This window comes from Zootoca vivipara, chromosome 17 (genome assembly GCF_963506605.1).
Source record: "Zootoca vivipara chromosome 17, rZooViv1.1, whole genome shotgun sequence".
NCBI lineage: Eukaryota > Metazoa > Chordata > Lepidosauria > Squamata > Lacertidae > Zootoca > Zootoca vivipara.
The window spans coordinates 9,149,000-9,169,721 of NC_083292.1; the positions used below are offsets into that span (position 1 = coordinate 9,149,000).

General features: G+C 42.2%; 1 protein-coding gene, 1 long non-coding RNA gene and 1 other non-coding gene across 25 annotated transcripts in view; all 3 read left to right on the plus strand.

Annotated features, from left to right (window-relative positions):
• The first annotated feature begins 730 nt into the window (after nt 1-730).
• On the plus strand, nt 731-3,668 carry LOC118076559 (uncharacterized). Its single transcript, XR_004691509.2, has 3 exons — nt 731-872; nt 974-2,742; nt 3,100-3,668. It is a non-coding gene; the product is annotated as an uncharacterized LOC118076559 (long non-coding RNA).
• LOC118076635 (small nucleolar RNA SNORA49) lies at nt 1,520-1,657 on the plus strand. The gene has a single exon (XR_004691537.1). It is a non-coding gene; the product is annotated as a small nucleolar RNA SNORA49 (small nucleolar RNA).
• Nucleotides 3,669-5,684: 2,016 nt separating the features above from the next.
• The window catches only part of EP400 (E1A binding protein p400), a 78,746-nt gene continuing 63,708 nt past the window's right edge, over nt 5,685-20,722 (plus strand). For 16 of the 23 annotated variants that reach the window (XM_035097681.2, XM_035097682.2, XM_035097687.2 and 13 more), the window contains exons 1-7: nt 5,686-5,925; nt 8,476-9,815; nt 13,894-14,004; nt 16,826-16,913; nt 17,273-17,380; nt 18,222-18,616; nt 20,337-20,639. In XM_035097681.2, coding sequence (XP_034953572.2) covers nt 5,757-5,925; nt 8,476-9,815; nt 13,894-14,004; nt 16,826-16,913; nt 17,273-17,380; nt 18,222-18,616; nt 20,337-20,639 — 2,514 coding nt within the window. In that variant the 5' untranslated portion in view covers nt 5,686-5,756. Of the gene's footprint in view, nt 5,926-8,475; nt 9,816-13,893; nt 14,005-16,825; nt 16,914-17,272; nt 17,381-18,221; nt 18,617-20,336; nt 20,640-20,722 lie in introns of all 23 variants that reach the window. The other 7 variants (XM_035097685.2, XM_035097699.2, XM_060269626.1 and 4 more) reach the window with 7 other exon arrangements.

Genomic DNA, 20,722 nt, shown 5'->3' on the forward strand with positions numbered 1-20,722 from the left:
TGCTGCCAGGTTTGTTTATTATGCATTAAAGAGAATTATACCCCACCTTTCCTCTTAAGGAGCTCAAGACAACTTACATAGTTTTTAATAGATTATAACTATCTATATGGTTTCAATTGTATCAATGTCTGATACTTTTTTAAAAAAATTGTTCTGTGTTTTTAGCAGTTCTTATTTTTTTTGTCTGTAAGCAGCCTTGACTCTGTCAGGGTTCAAACAAACAAACAAACAAACAAACAAACATATGTATGTATGTATGTGATAATATGGTTCCTATTTCTTCCCTCACCCATTTTATCCTCACAAGAACCCTGCTAGGTAGGCTCAGGCTAACACTGAGAGAAAGCAGCTGGCTCAAGGTCACCTTAAGCCCAAAAGCCTTAATAGCTGCACCTCGTTGGTGTAAAAGCCAGTTCTGAGAGGGGGGATTTAGGGGGGGTGACTTGTGACGTAATACGACGTCCCAAACGTCATGGTTCATGGCTTCCGAACCGTCATGCATCTTGAGAAAGAGAACGCGCACCGCGCATGACCCTCCTTATTGCGTCCCTGCTGGGTTTCCGTACCCTTACTCGCGCGCCCGCCCCGCTATTTGACTGCTGAGCTTGTGATAGGCGGGCCTGTGTAACAGTCACTACCGCTTGTCCAATACCGCGAGAGCTCTCGCGCGGCGCCGGCCAGTGGCACCTTTAGGTCGCGCAGCCCCTCCTTCCCGTGTCAGTACCGTATATGTATTGTGGAAGGGGAGATCTTGCGCGCGCACCTCCCCATGGTGTCCTTCAAGTGGCGTCGCCCACCGTGGATCCTCCGCGCGGGGCGGTGGCAGGACAGACCAAATGCAATATTTCGAGAGGGGTGATCGTGTTTAATGGGTAGGTAGGCTTGGTGCAAGGGTGGGTGGGGTATTTAATGTTAGATACTGAGGTGGTATTAGCATATATTTGCATGACGGCCTTTTCTTTTCCCTCGGCAGGAAGGTGGGGGGACACGACGTCAGCAGTTGGTGTGGCGCAGGCTGAAGTTCCACTGGGAGAGTTTTCCCCCAGCCTTGCATTCACTACCCAGAGGACACGAAGTGACACAGAAGCGAAGACGTAACCTCTTCTGTCTTAATCAGGATCTCTGTTGGGCCTTCTGCGTGGAAAGCAGGTGCAATCCCACTGAGCTGCTTTCCTTTCTGCGTGGCGCTTTAAAAATGCAATAGGAGCAGGAGAGGTAAAGTGATTAAAGGAAGAGATCAAAGCCACATCTGTGTGCATGTGATGGTGGTCTCAGCATCTTTATTCCTTGCAGCATTCCAGTGTGGTGGTATCTAAACTAACAACGCTGAATTTTGAATTGCATTTTTAATGCTTGATGTTTTGTTATGTTTCTGTATATGCTGGAAGCCACCCAGAATGGCTGGGGCGACCCAGTCACATGGGCAGGGTACAAATAATAAAATTATTACTATTATGGTAATATAATCTACCAGTACTGTGGTGGGTAATTAGTCCTGAGCGCCTGTTTTAGCACTTGTTTTCCTCTACCTTACTCCAGAGGCTCTCTAACCCGTAGAGTGCTTTGGCATTGCCTGAGGATATAGTGAAATCATGCTCATTTCCCTCCCCAGTAGGGTGCTTGGTTCCCTTTGGGGTCTACAATTTGAGCAAACATTCATCTGATGGTAGGTACTTACAAGACTTTGGGCGCAGGCGCGCAGGCATGTATACAGATTGTATACAGTGGTACCTCGGTTTACGAACCTAATCCGTTCCGGAGGTCTGTTTTTACACCGAAGCCGTTCTTAAACCGAGGCACGCTTTCCCTAATGAGGCCTCCCACCACCGGTGCCCTTCCACTGTTTGTTGACCGAGGTAAAGTTCACAAACTGGAACAATACTTCTGGTTTTGCAGAGTTCATAACCTGAATAGTTCGTTAACAGGAGTGTTCGTAGACCGAGGTACCGCTCAATTGGCAAATTATGGCAATGGATTGCAGCTTTACAGCATGCCCAACCTCTCTGTGAGCAAAATTGGGGGATGGGGCATGAGATCTGGGGCTTAGCACAAAAGCACTCATTAATAATTATCCCACATCTCTGCAGTTGGTGGTGCTTGTAGTGGCGACCATGTTGGCTGACAGTGCCTTTGAGAGTGTGGCGGGTTTAAAAGTTGATTGATTTATTTGATGCAGCTTTGTAAGGAAGCGCAGGATAGCTGATTAGCTTAAAGGCTAGCAGAACAATCTGCAAATAGGCTACTGTTGTGTGTTTCCATACTGGCTGCAGAGGAACGTGACATCCAGCTAAGTCAAACTTGGATAAGAAGAACCATTGAAATAAATGTGCTTAAATGGGTCTACTCTGAGCATGAGTTACATCGTATACTGCAAGTGTCCCTGCCCAATCTGGTAGAGATGATATGATAGTGAAAAAGAAAAGAGGAGCACCAGAGTAGCAGGAAAATTCAGGCACTAATACTTCATAGAGTATTCCCCAGTATCAACCGTATTGGGTCCTAAGATTGGCAGGGGCCCCCCTGATGGTGCTGCTGACACTGGATGTTGCCCAGTTGGTGTTGACCTATGTCAGGGCCTTTTTGGTGGTGGTTTCCCATTTTGGAATGCCCTCCCTGGTGAAACACATCTGTATCCCTCACTATTCACTTTCATGAGGAATTTAAAGATCTTCTTGTTTACCCAGGCACTGGATGGCTGAAAGATACTGTTCCTGGCAACCATGAAAATGATTAGCTTCAAGAGTATGTGACTGCTTTTAGACAACTTTTTAAATTTACTTTTAATTGAACTGTTTTATCCCTTTTCTGTGTTCTGCTGCCCTAGGTCCCCATGGGAGATAAACTTAATAAACGAATACATAAAGTTAGTTATATATGTTTATTTTATTTATTAAATATCTATTCTTCCCTTCATTTGAGGATAAAATGTCAGTTTACAATATAAAAACACAAAAATACATACCATAGTAACAAAAAGAAACAATACCCCACAGTTTTAAAGATTTATTTTTATATGGCGACAAAAAGATGTGGCGTTTTGATTTTCTATTCATATATAGTTAATACTCTTCTGTTGTTTTTTAAATATTATTTCTTTAGGAACTTTGATCACAGCTGCGGTATCCATGCAGAAGAGAGATTGTGGCTCAGCATCATGTTCAGCCATAGCAACCCTATTTGTACGATTGGACTCATTCTGCAGTTAAGCCAAGTTTCCAACACACCTGCTAGAAATGGAACCTCCTGGAGGCATCTAAACTCTGAACTTTTTAAGTTTGTAAAAGGAACAAAGGTTTCGTTGAAGGAACCATTAGTGCTGTTCTTGTAATTAGCCACACAGCCGTGAATAATTTGTATGCATCTATGGCATTGCCTATTAATGTTCATATTTTTCATTCATCCACACTTTGTTAGATACAGTATTTATATAGATATAGATACATATATAATTTTTGAACTTTAAAGCTCTTTAATTTTTTAATGCTGTGTCTGATGTAATAGATTATTATTTGTTAATTGAATAAAAGTTAGATAGTTATTCATATTGAATATTATATTAATATATTATTAAATAAAGCATACCTTTGCACAATTCTTCTTGAGTCTTTGGTATTTTCCTCATCTCATCCTGTTTATTAATATAATCAATAAAGCAGAACCTGTTTCATAAAATGAATCCATTTCCTGTTTTTGTCTTTGATTTAGTTAAGTTTTTCTGCTGATATAAAAATCCAAACTTTATTATACCAAGCTTCTAACGATGGATCTTTAGAGTATTTCCAGCATTTTCCAGCCAGTCAATACCATGATACCCTGATAAAAATAAGAAAAAACATTTCCTTATACAGTATAGGATGTGGACATTTTGGCAATTAAAGATTTGATAATGATGCTAATTTTGGAGCCCTCTGTATTTCCTTCTTTACAATAAGACCATACAGTATTTTATTTTTTTAAAGATACCCTGTCAAAACCCATGCAGCATATGTAGGAAATATGCCTCCCATCCCTTGCATCTCCTCCAACAAGTTTTGTGCCCATTATTCTTTTAAACTTCGGGCTGTTCCCATTGTCCCATTGTAAATGTTTGATGCCAGAACTTTCATTGTACAGTGGTCCCTCGACTTACGAAGTACTCTACTTACGAAATTCCGAGTTAGGAATGGAGGGAAAATGGCCGCACGCTTACATTTTTTTTGACATCCAAAAGGAAAACCATTGCGGTTTAGATGGGGTTTTCTCGTCTTATGAATTTTAGATGCGGTTTACAGTACTCGACTTACAAATTTTTCCGTTTCCAATGCATTCCTATGGGAAACAGCTTTTTTCGACTTACAAACTTTTCGACCTACGAATGTGCATTCGGAACGGATTAAATCCGTAAGTCGAGGGACCACTGTAAAGTCAAAAGCATCAATTGCTCAAATGCTGTTAAAGTAGCCTGATTCCTGCCATTTTGGTTTGAGATAAAGAAAAGACTGATGTAACTGGGACCAGTTTGCTCATATTGTACCCAAGTTGACCTACAGTAATTTGGGAGCTGCCCCTTCAAACAGATCACGTATAGAAACTATGCCGCACATTTGCCACTGGCTTAAGTACTGAATTTTGCTCCTCCAAAAGAAAAAAAGTATTTAAAAGGGAGTAACCTTTTAAATAAGCATGTAACTGAGGTAGGGATTATCTGTAGTTTCTAGATCCCACCCCCCTAAATTTGTAAGGTAAACTGCACTGCCCAGTACTTAGTAAAACCCACAGGGAGACTCACCTGATACCATAATTGTATAGTGTACTTTTTTTCTGGGAAAAAGTGCTGGAAATACCATAGGTATCCTTCAGTACCCCTAGAAAAAAAAGCACTGATTATATACAGCTTTAGGTGCCAGGTTTTTGGCTCTGAATTCTGTGGCCTCCTTTTGAGTGGTTGTGAAGTTTCAATCTTGCCTTTTTTTAAAAAAAAAAGATTGCCTTTAAGATTTTTCTTTGTTTTTCTTCGATGCCGGTTTTGAGTTATAATAATGATAATAATTTTATTATTTATACCCCGCCCATCTGGCTGGGTTTCCCCAGCCACTCTGGGTGGCTTTGGGTTATCACAGTAAAAAAGAAAGATGAATAAATCCAATAAATAAAAATAATTGAGAATTTATTATTCTCCCTATTTTAGTGGATTGCTGTTTATTCATGTCCTTTCAAGTTGGATGGTTATTATGGATGATTACGTATTTTTGTATTTGATTGAAGTGGTGCACATCACACTCTTAAAAATTTCTGGCATTTATTGCTTGAGTTTACAATTAGGAATTATAGCAGATTTTAAAAATGGCTATTTCATAGCTGCCAAGTTATCCCTTTTTTACAGGGATTTTCCCTTATGCTGAATAGGCTTCCTCGCGAGAAAAGGAAAAACTTGGCAGCTATGCTATTTTAATTTTTAAACCCGAGTCTAAAATTATGCAGAAAATAACTAGTGCGCATGTACCAATTCAGATTCTCTCTCCCCACCCCTCTCCCCCCTTCACGTTCCTTTTTATATCTCACTTTGGCGCATGCGCCGTCAGGGCCGTCCCTTCCCTGCGCCTAGAGAACGTACTTTACGTTCACGTTGGGCGGAGCCTCTATTCGCATGCGCATTTCTCTGAACCGAAGCCAACTAGTGGAGCTGGGAGGACGAGGTTGGAGTAAGAGCGCTTACCCGGGTTGACAGGCGCGACGTTCCGCGAATTGACCCTCACCGGCGCCCGTACAAACAGCGGATGCGCACGCTTCTCTTTTTTTTTGTTTTGTTTCCCCCTCCTCTTCCTCCGCCAGTTTCCTGTCAGGAGGCGGATGGCAGAAGCAGGGCCCGGCTCGGAGCGGGAGGGACGAGTTGGGGAGGCGCCTTGACTGGAGCGCAGCGGCCTGACACCTCGCCGGAGAGACAAGGTAGAGCCGGCCGGTCGGGGGAGTGCTTGGCGGCTTGTGTACGAGGGCCGAGGTGCTTAGGCCGCTCTAGGCCCGGCCTGAGAAGCGAGCCAGGCCTCGAACTCGGACCTTCCTCCCCCCCTTTTTTCCTCTCCCGCGCGCCTGAGAGAGTTAACGGGCGCCGGGAAGGGCCAAGAAGGGCCGGTTCCGCCGGCAAGAGAACGCAGACGCCGCTCCAGGCTCCCGAGGGGGAGCTTTTTCTTTCCGTTCTGCAGCTCGGCGCTGCCGGCTGGGTTACTCGGGCGCTTCCGCGACAGGGTGACGGGACTTCGTTCGCCCTGCCGGATCGTGCCAGCGGCCCCTGTATCCCCAGCATCCTGGTCTCAACAGCGGTAGGGAGGGAAGGGTTGTGCCGGTCCGTGGCCCCCGGTTTTGGGCATCCGCTTTGCACTCAGGATCAATCCAGGTAGGCTGTGAGGAGAGGAGCCAAACTGAAACCCTGGAGAACCACTGCCAGTCATTGCATTTGTTTGTTTATTGCAGGCACCCCCAAACTCAGCCCTCCAGTTTTTTTGGGACTACAACTCCCATCATCCCTAGCTAACAGGACCAGTGGTCAGGGATGATGGGAATTGGTAGTCCCAAAACAGATGGAGGGCCGAGTTTGGGGGTGCCTGGTTTATTGCATTTACACCCCGCTTTTCTCTCCCCAAGGAGCTCAAGGTGACACATAGTTCTCATTTAACCCCCTGCAACAACCCTGCGAGGTAGGCTAAGCCGAGAGGCTGCAGTGGGCCAGGTTTCGTGACTGGGGATTAGACCGCTAACACTAACCACCACACCACACTGTAGAACAGCCTTTTTCAAGGCTAGGGTGTTGTTGGACTACGGCGCCCATCATCCCTGGTTAGCAGAACCGATAGTCAAGGATGATGGGAGTTGTAGTCCACAGACCCCAAGGTTGAGAGGTGCTGCTGTAGTTGTACCAAGCAAGATGAACCCAACTGTATGACTTGTTTAAGGGATTTTCTTGTGTTTCTATGCCTATTTTTTTGTACTGTATTGTTGTTAATATTGATATATTATGGGCACAGAGAGCTCTCGCTTTGGGTGTCATCACTTCTCACGGCCAAACCCTTACACAATGACTTGGAGAAATAAAAGTAATAGAACCATTCATACAAGAGTACAGATTTATGTGATTCATTTTAAAAGGATCATGAACTGCTTATTCAAATAGATCTTTTAAGTGCTATGCATAATAAAATTGTCAATAAAATACAACTAAACTCCACCAAAAAAGTATGCATAGAATAATTTTTAAAATTCAGATTTAATTTGTAAAATGTTTGAAACAAATGTAAGTAATTAAATTACATGTCTGGATAGACTTGTGGAAGTGCTACTTGGTGCAAAGAAAGAGATACTGTACTGGATTAAGACACCAATACTTTTTTCCTTAAGGAAAGGAAATTAGCAAAAATAAGGTTTTAATTCCTACAATGACATTTATTTTAAGTTTGTTGCAGCAAAAACCTACAGAGAATCTCGTGGCTCCAAATTTATTATGGCACAAGCTTTTGTGGGCTACAGTCATCTGTATCAGAAGCATGAGATTTTTAAGGCTTTCCTGAATATTAGAACTGATGTTAACTAGAAGGGAGTTCAATAGTTGCAGAGCCACCACCTGGAAATAACTTACTAATTAAATATTTAAGAATTATTTTATTTCTATTAGCACTTTGGGAACCTGCTGCTATTATTCAGAGGCAAGTGAATGTGGTTCTCCCTCTCCCACTTTTTAAAAACGCCCACAACAACCCTGTGAAGTAGCAAAACAACAAAACAATAACAGATGTATTATGACGTAAGCTTTCAAGGTCTGCTAGAGTCCTGTGCTTCGGATGTGTGAGGTGCTGCCCTGAGTTGAAGGGGAAAGCTTGTAGACATTGAGGTTAGAGAGAGAAAAAATGCTGAATAATTATGCTAACGGTGGCAGTTCCTAAACCCAAGTTATTAGTAACTTGCATAAGACTTCATGCATCATATTGTCCACATACATGAAAGTCATAATAAATGTGTTTGGTTTTAAGATGCCATTTCATGCTTCTATTTAAGTTTCACATCATAAAAATGAGACAGTAACTGCAGAAAACAATTTTAATCCTTCTATTGTGGTTCAGCATAAAACATTTAACAGAGCAGTATGCAGTACTATCCAGGAGAATATTAACCTTTCCTTTCTTGTCTTACACTTGAAAGGCGCAACTAGTCGTTATAGATCTAGTAGCAATCAGGTGGAGCACATCTGCTTAAATAATTTGGAAAAGTTGGAAAGAAATTAAATACATTTATTTCTATAGTTCCTTCAAGGTACATACGTGCATTTCCCAGGGTAACACAAAAAGCCTGGACTGGAAACTCGGGGAAATCTTTAAAAACCTCTCACAATCATTTAATCTCATAAGTGGTAGAGGGCACAAAGGGAGTGGAAAGACAAGCCTGACAAAACATTGGAGGAATGCTGTCTTTACTGTGTTGCTTAATGAACTTTTCTAAATTTCCCTTTAGGCACTGAGAATATTAAAAAGGTGATAATGCACCATGGCAATGGTCCTCAGAATGCCCAACGCCAGCTCCAAAGGTCCCGCTCCTTCACTGGCAGTGAGGGTGAAGACCAACAGGCGAACCTGCCCCAGTCCCCAGCACCTTCGTTTGCTCCTTCAGCAAGCCCATCAGCACCACAGTCTCCCAGTTACCAAATCCAGCAGTTTATAATGAGCAGAAGCCCAGTCACTGGGCAGAATGTGAACATCACCCTGCAGAATGTGGGACCGGTTGCGACAGGAAACCAGCAGATCACGCTTACTCCGTTGCCGATCCCGAGTCCGACCTCCCCGAGTTTCCAGTTCAGCCCTCAGCAAAGGAGGTTTGAGCATGGGTCCCCCTCCTACATTCAAGTTACTTCGCCGTTGCCACCACAGGCTCAGTCTCAGAGCCCCACACAGCCTAGCTCTATGCCAGTGCAGTCCATATCAAATGTTCGGGCGGGCACCCCAGGGCCTGGCTTGGGGATGTGCAGCCAGAGCCCAACACGAGGCTTTGTTGATGCAAGCGTTCTCGTGAGACAGATTAGTTTGAGCCCTTCAAATGGTGGACACTTTGTGTATCAGGAAGGCTCTGGCATCACCCAGATATCTCAAGGCACCACAGCTCAGGTGCAGCTTTCATCTTCTGGAGCACCTGCTGCGGTTAGAGAACGTAGGCTGTCACAGCCCCACTCGCAAACCGGTGGCACCATACACCACCTTGGACCACAAAGTCCCGTCGCTAGTGGAGCAAATATCCAACCTTTACCTAGCCCTGGTCACATTGCAACAAATAACCTGCCACCTCATATCAGCAACATCATCCAAGGGATGCAGCAACAGCAGCAGGTTCTCCAAGGTCAGCAGTTGAGCAGATCCCTGGGATATGACCGGACTTCTAGTGGGCTGATAGCTGGGGTTGGAGGAGCTTCTGCTTTTGGAATGACATCACCGCCACCTCCCACAAGCCCTTCCCGGGCCAGCATGCCCCAGGGCCTGACAAGCCTCCCTCTTGCTCCTTCAGTAAGTGCTGTGGTGAAAAAAACAAAGAAACTGGAAGAGATCCCCCCAGCCACTCAAGAAGCCGCTCAACTGAGAAAGCAATGTTTGGACCACCACCTCAAGGAAATGGAGGTGTTGAAAGATGCTTTCAAAGAGTATTTGATTGAGTTGTTTTTCCTGCAACACCTGCATGGAAATATGATGGATTTCTTAGCTTTCAAGAAGAAGCCTTGTGCGGCGTTGCAAGCATACCTCAGGCAGAATGACTTGGATTTGGAGGAAGAGGAGGAAGAGGAACAATCTGAGGTTATCAATGATGAGGTAGGAACTTGCTGTTCCAATAATTTAGAAACTTACTGAAGCCTAGAATTTATACCAGTTATTTGATTACTAATTCTGTAGTCTGTAGCGTGCATACTTGGAACTCAGTACATTTGAAATCAGTTAGATTTGCATTGGAGTACGAAGTATGAGTGGGTTGCAAGCTTTATTAGGCCAGTAGGTAGCACAGCATATCCTGCAGCATTCGTCTTTCAGGTTTGGTGTTTTGATGTTGAAAACAGATTTGCTGGACTTATGTTTAGGATCTTAAATTTAGCTGTTAGTTGTAATTCCATCTGATCTTATTTGTGGTTTTGTTCATGGATTGGTTATGGTGTAGCAGGTAGAATGTTCCTCTTTGATCAAGAAGATGCGAGTTCAAGTCCTGTTCTTACTTTAGCCATGAAGTCCAGTTGGTGACTCCAGACAAGTAGCCGTCTCTCAGCTTAACTTGTCTTGCAGTGTTGTTATGATAAAATTGGAAAGTGAGGGAAATGGAGAAAATTCCTATGCAATATTTATAGAGGAAGGGCAGGATACAAATACAAATATGAACATGATATAAAGCTATGATGTGCTGGCTTGCAGTGTTACAAAAATAATGGCATAATCCTTAGGGGACCCCTTAGGGAATTGTCACTTTATGATATAAATATTTTCTTCTAGTTGTAACCAAAGTGTGTCAGAAAAGCTGGTTTAACATGGAAGCAGAAGTTGTAGGGCATTTTTTTGTTTTTTGTTTGCTTGCTTTCTCACCAGGCATACTCACACAAGAATCTTAAACTTGAGTATAAATTTGCACAGTAGGTTTACTGGCACTCAGCTAAAATGGCAAACTTAGCTGTCAGCTAAAAGAAGGTTCAGCTCTGTAATTTGTGGTGAATCCAGTGTGTGGTTACTCAGAAGCAAGTCGCACTATGTTCATTGGGGCTTATACCCAGGTAAGCGTGCATAGGATTGCAGCCATAATTTTGTAATAACATCAAGTGAAAACTTAAAGCAGGCTTAATTTAGGACTCCACCAATTTCTCTAAGTTTCACTGTAGTGCAAAATAATGATAAAGGCTGTAATGATACAAAGAACCCCATAATTGTAAATAATGATACAAACTGTAAATAATGATACAAAGAACCCCATAACTCGTGCCACATGGGCAAATAATACACTCTGGGGCTATGTTTTTCAAATAGCTTCCTCCTTCTCTTGCTGCATAGCAGAGTTTGAAACTGAACTTCTCAAGCAGGCTCTGGTGTCTGCTGTTGAAAAATGTCCCCCCATGTGTCTAAATTTGTTAAATTTTTAAAAAGTGCAGTCCAAAATAATTTTAACCTCTTCATTATCTGTAACTATCTGGCACAAACACCACTTTCTGTTGTTGTCTTGCAAAAAACTGTCAAGCCTAAAGTCTGTGTCTTGTTTATAAAAAGCAAATTAATAACACAATCTTATACATGCATACTCAGAAGTCAATTCTATTGAGATTTGCAGCTTGAATGGTTTTGCAAGCTTAGCAGTAAATTGTCTAATACTTATACTGTACAAATGTTTACTGGTACAACTTAGGTATAGGATTTCTGGAGGTCCCATATTTTCAAAGGGGTTCATTCCAATTTATGATACTTTTGATTCTAAAGACGATGTTTACCTACTTTAAACTTCCAAATACTGTAATGTGTTTATTTTTTAATTTAAATAATTTATTTACCACTTAACTACAATAGTCTCTAAAGATACAAGACAAAGAATAAAAATCAGTCAAAATTATAAAATCAAACTTCAATTAAAATGACTGCTGGAATAAAAAAAGCCTTCAGTAGACACTGGAAGTTCAATAGGTGGCTCTTTACGTGATGCCAGATCCCCAAAGTGTTTCCTTTTGTGAAGGGTTGGAAGCCTTTGGAACTCCAGTTTGGAATAAATTGGTCACTCACATAATGGGAGCTTGTAATGTCATGAGTGAGGCATATAGCACTTGTATGCAGGGAATACCTCTGAAACAATTTCAGGACTGAGACCTTGTACAGTAATAGGTTGAAGGATGTATAGTTGCTGACTTGCAAACTACCATTTCCAAAGAGCCAGTCTCTTCTTCCAATTCAGTATTGTATATATATTGACATTTTCAATACTATCTTGATTACCTATTTAATGGCAGTTGTTAGTACTCAAATTACCTATTGCTTCCATCAAAATGGTGGGGGCTGTGTGGTCTCACAAAACCATAGGGTGGAAAGCAGGTGAACATCACTTTGAAATTCATTTTAATGAAAAGTGACATAATCAACAAAACAAAAAGGACAACAAATAAAAACAAACAAAAAGGACAACAGGTTCTTGACATAAAACTCCTTATCGCAGCTCAAGGGGTTTCAGAGTAAGATGCTCCTCCTTCAGGAGCTTGAAATGCTTGATAGTTCTTAAAATTCAAGAATATAATATAATTCTTAAATATAACCAGCTCAAGCTTGAAAAAATAGTACAACCAGGGCTTTTTTTCAGCCAGAAATCACTGAAACTCAGTTCCAGCACCTCTCAGGTGGGCACCATTGCCATTCTAATGAGAAACCTCGGCCCTCCAGATGTTTTGGACTACAATTCCCATTATCCCTGACCACTGGTTCTGTTAGCTAGGGATCATGGGAGTTGTAGGCCAAAACATCTGGAGGGCTGCAGTTTGGGGATGCCTGATGGTTAGTTTCAGTGCCTCTTTTTCTAGAAAAATAGCACTGAGTACAACTATGTTTATTTAATTCATAAAATTTATGTACTGCTTGACAGTAGAAGACCTCAACATGGTTGAACCTAATCAAAGTGATACTACTTAGGACCAGTGTTTCTATGTTTTACAGGAGTGCTTGTCAGGCATGATGAATACCCAGAACACTAAATGTGGAATCAACTCTTGCTTGTCAAACAAAATCAAATATGTTTCCCCTGCAGAATCAGTTCTAATGAAAAATAGAGCAAAAAGCTCTATCATTGGTGTTGTGCATCCCTTTGGTTTCAAACTTTTGCTATGAAGACAGAAGCTCCTAATTTTCAAAATAGTTACGTACTCTTCAGAAAGTCTTTCTGAAATTCATTATAGAGGTTGGGTAAAGGCATTTAAGCTCACCTGAGTAGGTCTGGTGGCATGGCACATAAAATAAAATGTATCACTTCTTAAATTTTGATAAAGTACATTCCTTTCTATAGACAATAATTTTTAAGGAGACTGATTTTAACCTATATCCCCCCCCCACAGTATATCATGCCCCCTTTTCTTTTTGAATGGTCAAAATGATTTATACCTGCTTAACCGGTCCTGTGTGACATGAATGGATGTTTAAAGCCTTTCACTTAAATTTATAACAGTTTTGTAGGTATGCCTATTTAACACTCAATTTAAGAAAACTTTTTTCCCCTTCGTAAAAAAATAAAATGGACTTATGGAAGACGTTTGAAGAAACAAGGAATAAACTTCTAGGAACATTGACAATGTTACATTTCCTTTTGAAAAACAAGGCACTTTGGGGGTACCTCCTTCTCTTCGTATTTTGTGCATTTCCTCACTCTTATTCCCCCTTCCTTTTATCACCTTCTGCTAAAGCAATGCAACTTCATCCCTTGCCTGGGTGGGCTGATTATTATGGGAGTTTGGGGGAGGGTGCGAGGAGGGGAGAGAATGCAGGCTATGCTCATTGCTTAATAAATGTTGGGGCTCTTCTGAGTGTGAACTGTCTGTCATGCTAATTTTGTTGTCTGCTAGAAAGCCAATATCTCAAGTTAACCCATGTTATTTGCCTATTCTAAATTTCAGTGGAGACTTTAGGTGGCGAGTGGTTGCAAGTAGCCTGTGCCTCGCCCCATTCTGCTGTCTATAAAGACAAAGCAGAACATCTTGCTACTTTTCTTTTTTCTTCTTAAAAAAAGTGGATTCAAGTCCCATCACACCTATGGGCCTTTTCCCTAAAATCCCCTCTTCAGCGAGGAACCATCAATGCAATGCAAAGTGGAGCGTGTTGATCAGATTTTTTTAAAACAGAAGAAAAGAAAATGATTTCCCTTTTTGTTTCCCCCCAAAATATCTTCTCTCAGGTAAAGGTTGTGACAGGAAAGGATGGGCAGACTGGTACTCCTGTTGCTATAGCAACCCAGCTTCCTCCAAATGTTTCTGCTGCTTTTTCATCCCAGCAGCAACCATTTCAGGTACTTTTTCAATGGTTCTAAACTTGTAGTTTCATCCCAGGTGATTATTACTATTCCTTTTTTTCTCATTCAGATTTGGTATTTGAAAATAGAACCTGCATTTCCCGACCCCACTCCCCGAGAGCCCATCCCTTTTCATCTAAAAAACAGAAATGAATAGTAAAACCTCTTAAAATTTCAGATGCATGAGTGTTTATGGAGCTTTGAGCAAGTTACTTTTCCCCACCTCTTGTCTCAAAGTTGCTGGCTTATTTCATTAACTTTCAGCTTTTGATGTGTTCTGCTTTGGTTTGCTTGTCTTTGGTTCCCTTGTGCGTTCTGCCTAGTAACAGTGTGGGTCTCTGTGTCTGTGGAATATGACTGTGGATTCTTTCTGAAATTCTGTTATCTCTCCCCCCCCCTTTTGTCCTTGATTTTGAAGGTTTTGAATACAGATACAAAAAAGGGGCAGAACTGCCACCGCACCTTTTCTCTTTCTGATGCAATTTAAGCTACCACACTTTACAAATGCATAATAAATGCCTTGCTGTTTAATAGTCAAATGTATGCACAACAGACCTTATGAATTGATGGATTAAATTGTGGGTGGCAGAAAATAGAGTGAAAGAGTTATCATGCCCTGCGCTGAAGGGTTGTGCTCGAAATAATGGTCTGGTTCAGATGTAATGGCAAACCATGATTGATTGTAAGGTGAGAGAGCCTAACTCACACACTGTTTTCTCTCTCTCTTTCTCCTGAGAGGACAGCTTCTGCTTTGAACTAAGCACAGTTGTGGGACCACCTGTAGTCTGCTGTAACTATGGCTTGTTATTCACAAATCAAGCTGTGGTTTGGTGTCTTGGTTTGTTAACTAACCGCAGTTAGAGCAAACCATAGCTCTCTGAGTTCAGAAATAATGGAATTGTGGCTTAGTTCAAAACTGAAAGGTTTTGATCATAGGAACATAGGAAGCTGCTTTATACTGAGCCATGTCACTGATCCATCTAGCTCAGTATTGTTTACACTCCTGGGCAGCATCTCTCTTGGGTTTCAGGCAGAGAAATGGGGAGCTCATTCTAATAAAGACAAAATACTGTAGCTTTTTTTGTTTCTTAAGCAGGCCATTATGACTGACTAGGGTGCCTCCTAGGCAGAAAGGCAGTTCAAAAGATTGTGTACAGAAAATGTCAGTGTGTGTGGGACATAATTTTAATGATATTTTAATTGCATATATTCAAATATTAAGAACTTGTTTTGTGTTCCACATTGTTTCGAGAGAGGAACACTTTATTTGATATTACAGTTTCTTTTATTATTTTGTTCTAAACCATATCTTTATGGTTTATGGCAAGCATCAATTCTTTACACAGGGTGAGGTTTTCCCCCATCTTTGCCTGATATATCATATGTGCATCAGGTATTATCTCCTCTAAACAAAACGAAACAGAAACCTAATGTCTACAACTATATCTCAATCTGTAAATCTAAATTTCATATATACCTAAAGTGTACATTTTTAAAAATTGCAGCCTCTATTATAGTTATAATTCTGAAGCCATTTGGTAGACCTTGATGAAACTCTGCCGTCTTAGGCTGCTATGCCAACACACTTACCGGTATGCCAACACACACATTCAAAGGAGAATTCAAAGTAGGACTTGCTTCCAAATAAATGTGCTTAGGTACAGGTGCTAATGGTAATACACAATTTGTAGCAATGTTAGATCATAATCTTAGACACTCTTACCTGGGAATGAGGCTACAGTCCCATATCCCTTTATTTGTGAGTAAGCTCCTTGAATTCAATGGGACTTACCTCTGAGTAGGCATATGTAGTGTTGCACTGTTAGTTGGGTTCTTTCCATTTAACATTTTACACTATATTGACATTTTCATTGGAATCGAGATGAGCTCTCCGATGGCAGCAGTCTAATGACCAAGACAGTGGTGGCTATGCAGTTCCAGAGAACTAGAGACACTGACTACTGATATCTGCCCAACCTGCTGCCCTCCAAGCAGTTTGTACTTCATCTCCCATCAGCCCCAGCCAACATAGGCATGTTCAGGGGTGATGGGAGTTATAGTCTGAAACATTTGAAGGGCACCAGGTTGGGAGGAACCAATGGGGGAGGTTTCTTCTCCTGCCAGTGGGAACTACAAGCCAGTCAATAGGCCTATAATAATGATGGACTTTTTGGATTAATGAATCACTTTTACTGGTACCCACTTTGTTTTCAGATTTCTGCCTCCAGTATCTTGATGACTGGCCTGTCCTAGCATTGTTGTTTCTTGCAAACATTGGCACCTACTATTTTGGGGAAAGTGGATGGTCCCTGAAAACTAGGGGTGGCAGGAAGGGCACAGAATCTTGGTGGGATTGGTTGAGGTATTGAAAGCACAAAATTATTGGTGTCTCTATATGTGAAGTAAAAGAAGGTTATGATTTCATTCCAGGATCAAGCAAATGGATTTTTCAGTTGTGGGGGATAAACCTTTTACCTTAACTCTGCTTTGCTAGGAAAGAGAGAGAGAAAGCTGCGTAGATTTCCCTTTATGTAGCATTAACTGTGTCATATAAAAATATTTTTTTTGTAAAATGGATTCAAAATCATCTTTAATAACAATCATTGAAAGCTAAGAGGTAAGTATATTGGAGTTGCTTTACATTCCTTCATTATAGACATGTTTTAAAAAATAGCCAGCAGCTCTTGGACAGGTTTTCCCCTAGATTTTCTCACGCACCATTTTTCTTATTTAAAAAAGGGTTCGTGCATATAAGGTTCTGTCAAAGAAGTTGAGGATTTAATTGAATTCTGACTGCTCTGTTTTTGTTTTATAATAGCAGGCGCATGCAGGGACTCCAGTAACAGGAACTGTGAATACCATAGAAATTGAAGCTTTTAAGAGACAACAGGTGCTTACATCAGCAGGTATGGTTCCTTTCAGTGGAACTTTGACCATCCCTTTCGGCTATTAACACCAGGACCATCTTAAGTCTAGTGCTTACTTCTTTTTAAAAAGCGTGCTTCAGTGTGACCACGTGGCCTGTTCATTGCGATGGGAGTTTTGGCTTGTGCCACGTGCTCCTCCCACAGCCAGTAAGCTGGACTTCACGTGGGCATGGTGTGCATTTGAGGCAACTTAACTGCTGTGATGCTGTACTATTCCACAGTAGAGTTGTAGATAAACAGAAAGCCGAACTTAAAACTCACGGGGCATCTTTTTTAAATACTGTAACCTGAACCCCTTCCACTATACCCTGCCGTAAATGGAATTTGAATATCACCAGATTCGTCTAAGAGACCCCGAATTGAAGTGGGCCGTCATGGGATGGTTTTTCAGCATCCAGGTGTGACTTCAGGAGTCCCTCTTCAACAACTCATGCCAACAGCACAAGGTACTGTGTTGCCACATGCCAACTGCAGATTAATTTGGCAAGGGGGGGCCGTTGGCGCCCGAAGCAGAAACCTCACAAAACACAGCCCTTCTGAGATCTCTGGTTCTGCCCCATGCTTTCCCCTTGTAAATTAATATTTGGTGTGAAATGCCTCGTTCCCTTTGGAGGAGCTGTGTGGTGGGCTCCAGTAGTGCATGTGGGCCTGGAAAACGGTCACGCGAGTTGATGCAGAATCATTCCCTTGGGAGCTTTCCAGTTTGCAAGAAGGGTGGTTCTCTTGTAGACGTTTTTCATTTTAATTCCACATTAGTTCTTTCGCTTGTGTGTCCTTTGTTTTTTTTTGCTTACAGTTACTGTGTCAACAACATTTTAAAACCATAGGACATGTAGTTCACCATTTAATAAGTTCGTGTTGTGTTGTGTTGTGTGTACGTGACTCATGATTGGAAAAAAACCCATAGGTTTTTGTGCATGGTAGATTGACGTTGGCCGAATTTCTTATTGTGGTTTGCCAATGCTAATCTTATTTTAAGAGATGCTGTAGTGTGTCAAAGTAAGTACAGTTGAACCTCCGCTTACGTATCCCTCCGCTTACGTATCCCTCCGCTTACGTAAACTTCAGTAAGTATATTTCTGAATTTTTGCCACATGCGCAGAAGCGGTCCCTCCGGTTGCGGAAACCTCAGGATCCAACCGGAGCTCCGGAATGGATCCCATCCACAACCGGAGGTACCACTGTAAAGAGTTAACTTTTTTCTCCTTGTCATGCTCCGGTGTCCTATGAGTCCAAAAGCCTTGCCTTTTGTAGTTCAGCTTTTCCCATTTTTCTTCTTGCTTGCAGGTGGAATGCCTCCCACCCCTCAAGCGGTACAGCTCACCGGGCAGAAGCAGAGCCAGCAACAGTATGACCCCTCCAAAGGGCCTCCTGTGCAGAATGCGGCAAGTCTCCACACTCCCCCACCTCAGCTGCCTGGGAGGCTGCAGTCAAGCAATGTCCCCCTCCTGCCTCTCCCAGCAGCCCTGCAGCTTACGCAGCCGCCACAGCCGCCGATCACAGACTCTCTGGCGCAACCTCAGATTCACGTGAAGGCCCAGCCGCAAAGTGTATCCGTTGCCGCTGCCATGCCGCATGGCCAAGTTCAAGTGCCGCTTCAGCAGCAGCTTCAGTCAGCGGCACTTGTACAAGGGCAGATAACAGCCCAGGTATCCCAAGCACAAGCTCCAGCACAGCAACAGGTATTTTGGGCGGGAGCATGTGAAAATGTAGCCTTGGTGAAAAGTATATCCCAGATGTTTATTTATCTATCTATCCGTGCAATCTCAGGAACTTCAGCCTGCACTTCTACAGGCACCACACTGTTTCCGTTCTGCATTTGCAAGAAGTCATTCCTTTGGTGTGGTAGCACCTGTACTTTGCAACTCCCTGCCTATTGATATCAGGCAGGCACCACCACTGTACTCCTTTAGACTTGCCTGTTGAAAAAAAAATCTCTCAGCAGGCCTGTTAGACACATGATTTCCTAAAAAATCAGATGTTTTATTGTGTTATTTTTAGACGCTTTTTACAGCTTTAAAATGTTTCAAATGTGCACTCATTTTATTTTTTTGCTGCTCTGAACCCCTTTGGGAGAAAGGGCTGGGTATAACCTGAATGAATGCACAGAAAAGTAAGGGGCTGGCAGGTCCCATCTAGAAATATATAACTGGCCAGTCGCATGTGTGTTTTGCAGCTGACCAGCTTGTTCCCTTTTATGGAGGGTAAGTGGTCATGCAAACAGGCTTCAACACAGGAGTACCACTAACAGAATTATTTTCTATTCAAGTGTGATACCAGGATACAAAATGCACAGGGTGCACACATGTGGAAATGCACACGTGTGATGTCAGCTGCTTGCCTTCTTAAAAACATATGCAAGATGGGCAGCTGATAATTGCCCAGTCACTCCTAACATCAGGAGAGAACTAGCTAAAATGCACAGGCATTCATATCGGATACAATATATAACTTGCATACTTTGTTCTTACACATCATAACCAATGCCTATCAAGGTGCTCATAGGTGGTCTAGATTTGAACATTCCTTGTGGTTTGCTTCCCCCCCCCCCATGTGAAAGCTGAAGTTTCTTAGAACCAGGAGATTTATTGGGATGTGTGTGTAACTGACATTGTCCCCCAACACTCCCCTGCTTTTCATGTTTTATGGTACAGTTTCAAATGTTAGAATCTAAGCCATGTAGTCTGAACCCCCGAATTAGCAGAGAGTTTCAGTTGCAATGCTTGTTGCACCTTAAAAAGCTATAAATGAATAAATTCATGAGAACAAATGTCTTTAAGGTGAATTGACATTTGATGTTTTATGATCTTTTATATTCTGCTGGAAGCCACCCAGGGTGGCTGGGGAAACCCAGCCAGATGGGCGGGGTATAAACAATATTATTATTATTATTATTATTATTATTATTATTATTATTATTATTAATTTTGCTTACATGTGTATATTTGTGCACCCAGAGTGAGGCTAATCAAGATTAAGGATGTCTCAGTTCTCAGTGGCTTCCATTGACTTCCATAGAACAAGGAAAAAGGATGAGATGGATGTTGCTTTTGGGGACGATGAATGCAAAGACTACCCTCAGTTTCTGACATTGGGTGGCATGGCCTTTACTTGTAGGTAAACTGTAGCTCTTCAAGCTTGGGATGGCGCTTGCTTGTGTGCTCATCTTTGCAATACAAAGGCATCACACCAGGCACCTCACAGGCTAAAACAGCTGGTGTTTCCTATGTGCTGTTGTAACTGGTTACAGTGGTATTTTCGTTGAAACAGCTTGGTTTGCATAATTAGGCCAATATTTGGTCGGTGTGTCTATGTATCATACTGTAATACAAATGGCAGCAGTGTCTCACTGCTGAACCCCTTTCATTTGGTCTTTTTAACATGGATGTGTGCCTTTAACAGGCAGTGACCACAGCACGACCTTCGGCAGACACCGTCCAAAATTCCCAGCGTCTTCCAGCAAGCGTGCTTCCTCCTACCTCATCCAACCCACCAGCAACTGTTTCCAGCATGGCACCACAGCCCGCTTACCCGGCACAAACCAGTCGAACTTCGCCAGCGACAAATAAAGCAACTTCTCCCATTGCTTCCAAGCCCCCAGGTTTGGCTGTGACAGCAGCACCAAAGATTCAGAGTCCGGCTCAAAATACAACAGTTCTAGCACAGGACAGCTCCCAAGAGAAGCTGGCAGAACAAGTTAAGCTGGTAAGAAAACTCACCGCACAATCCGATGCCAGAATTCCCAGTATGCACACAGATTATTCATTTTTTAAAAAATAGAATCTCTG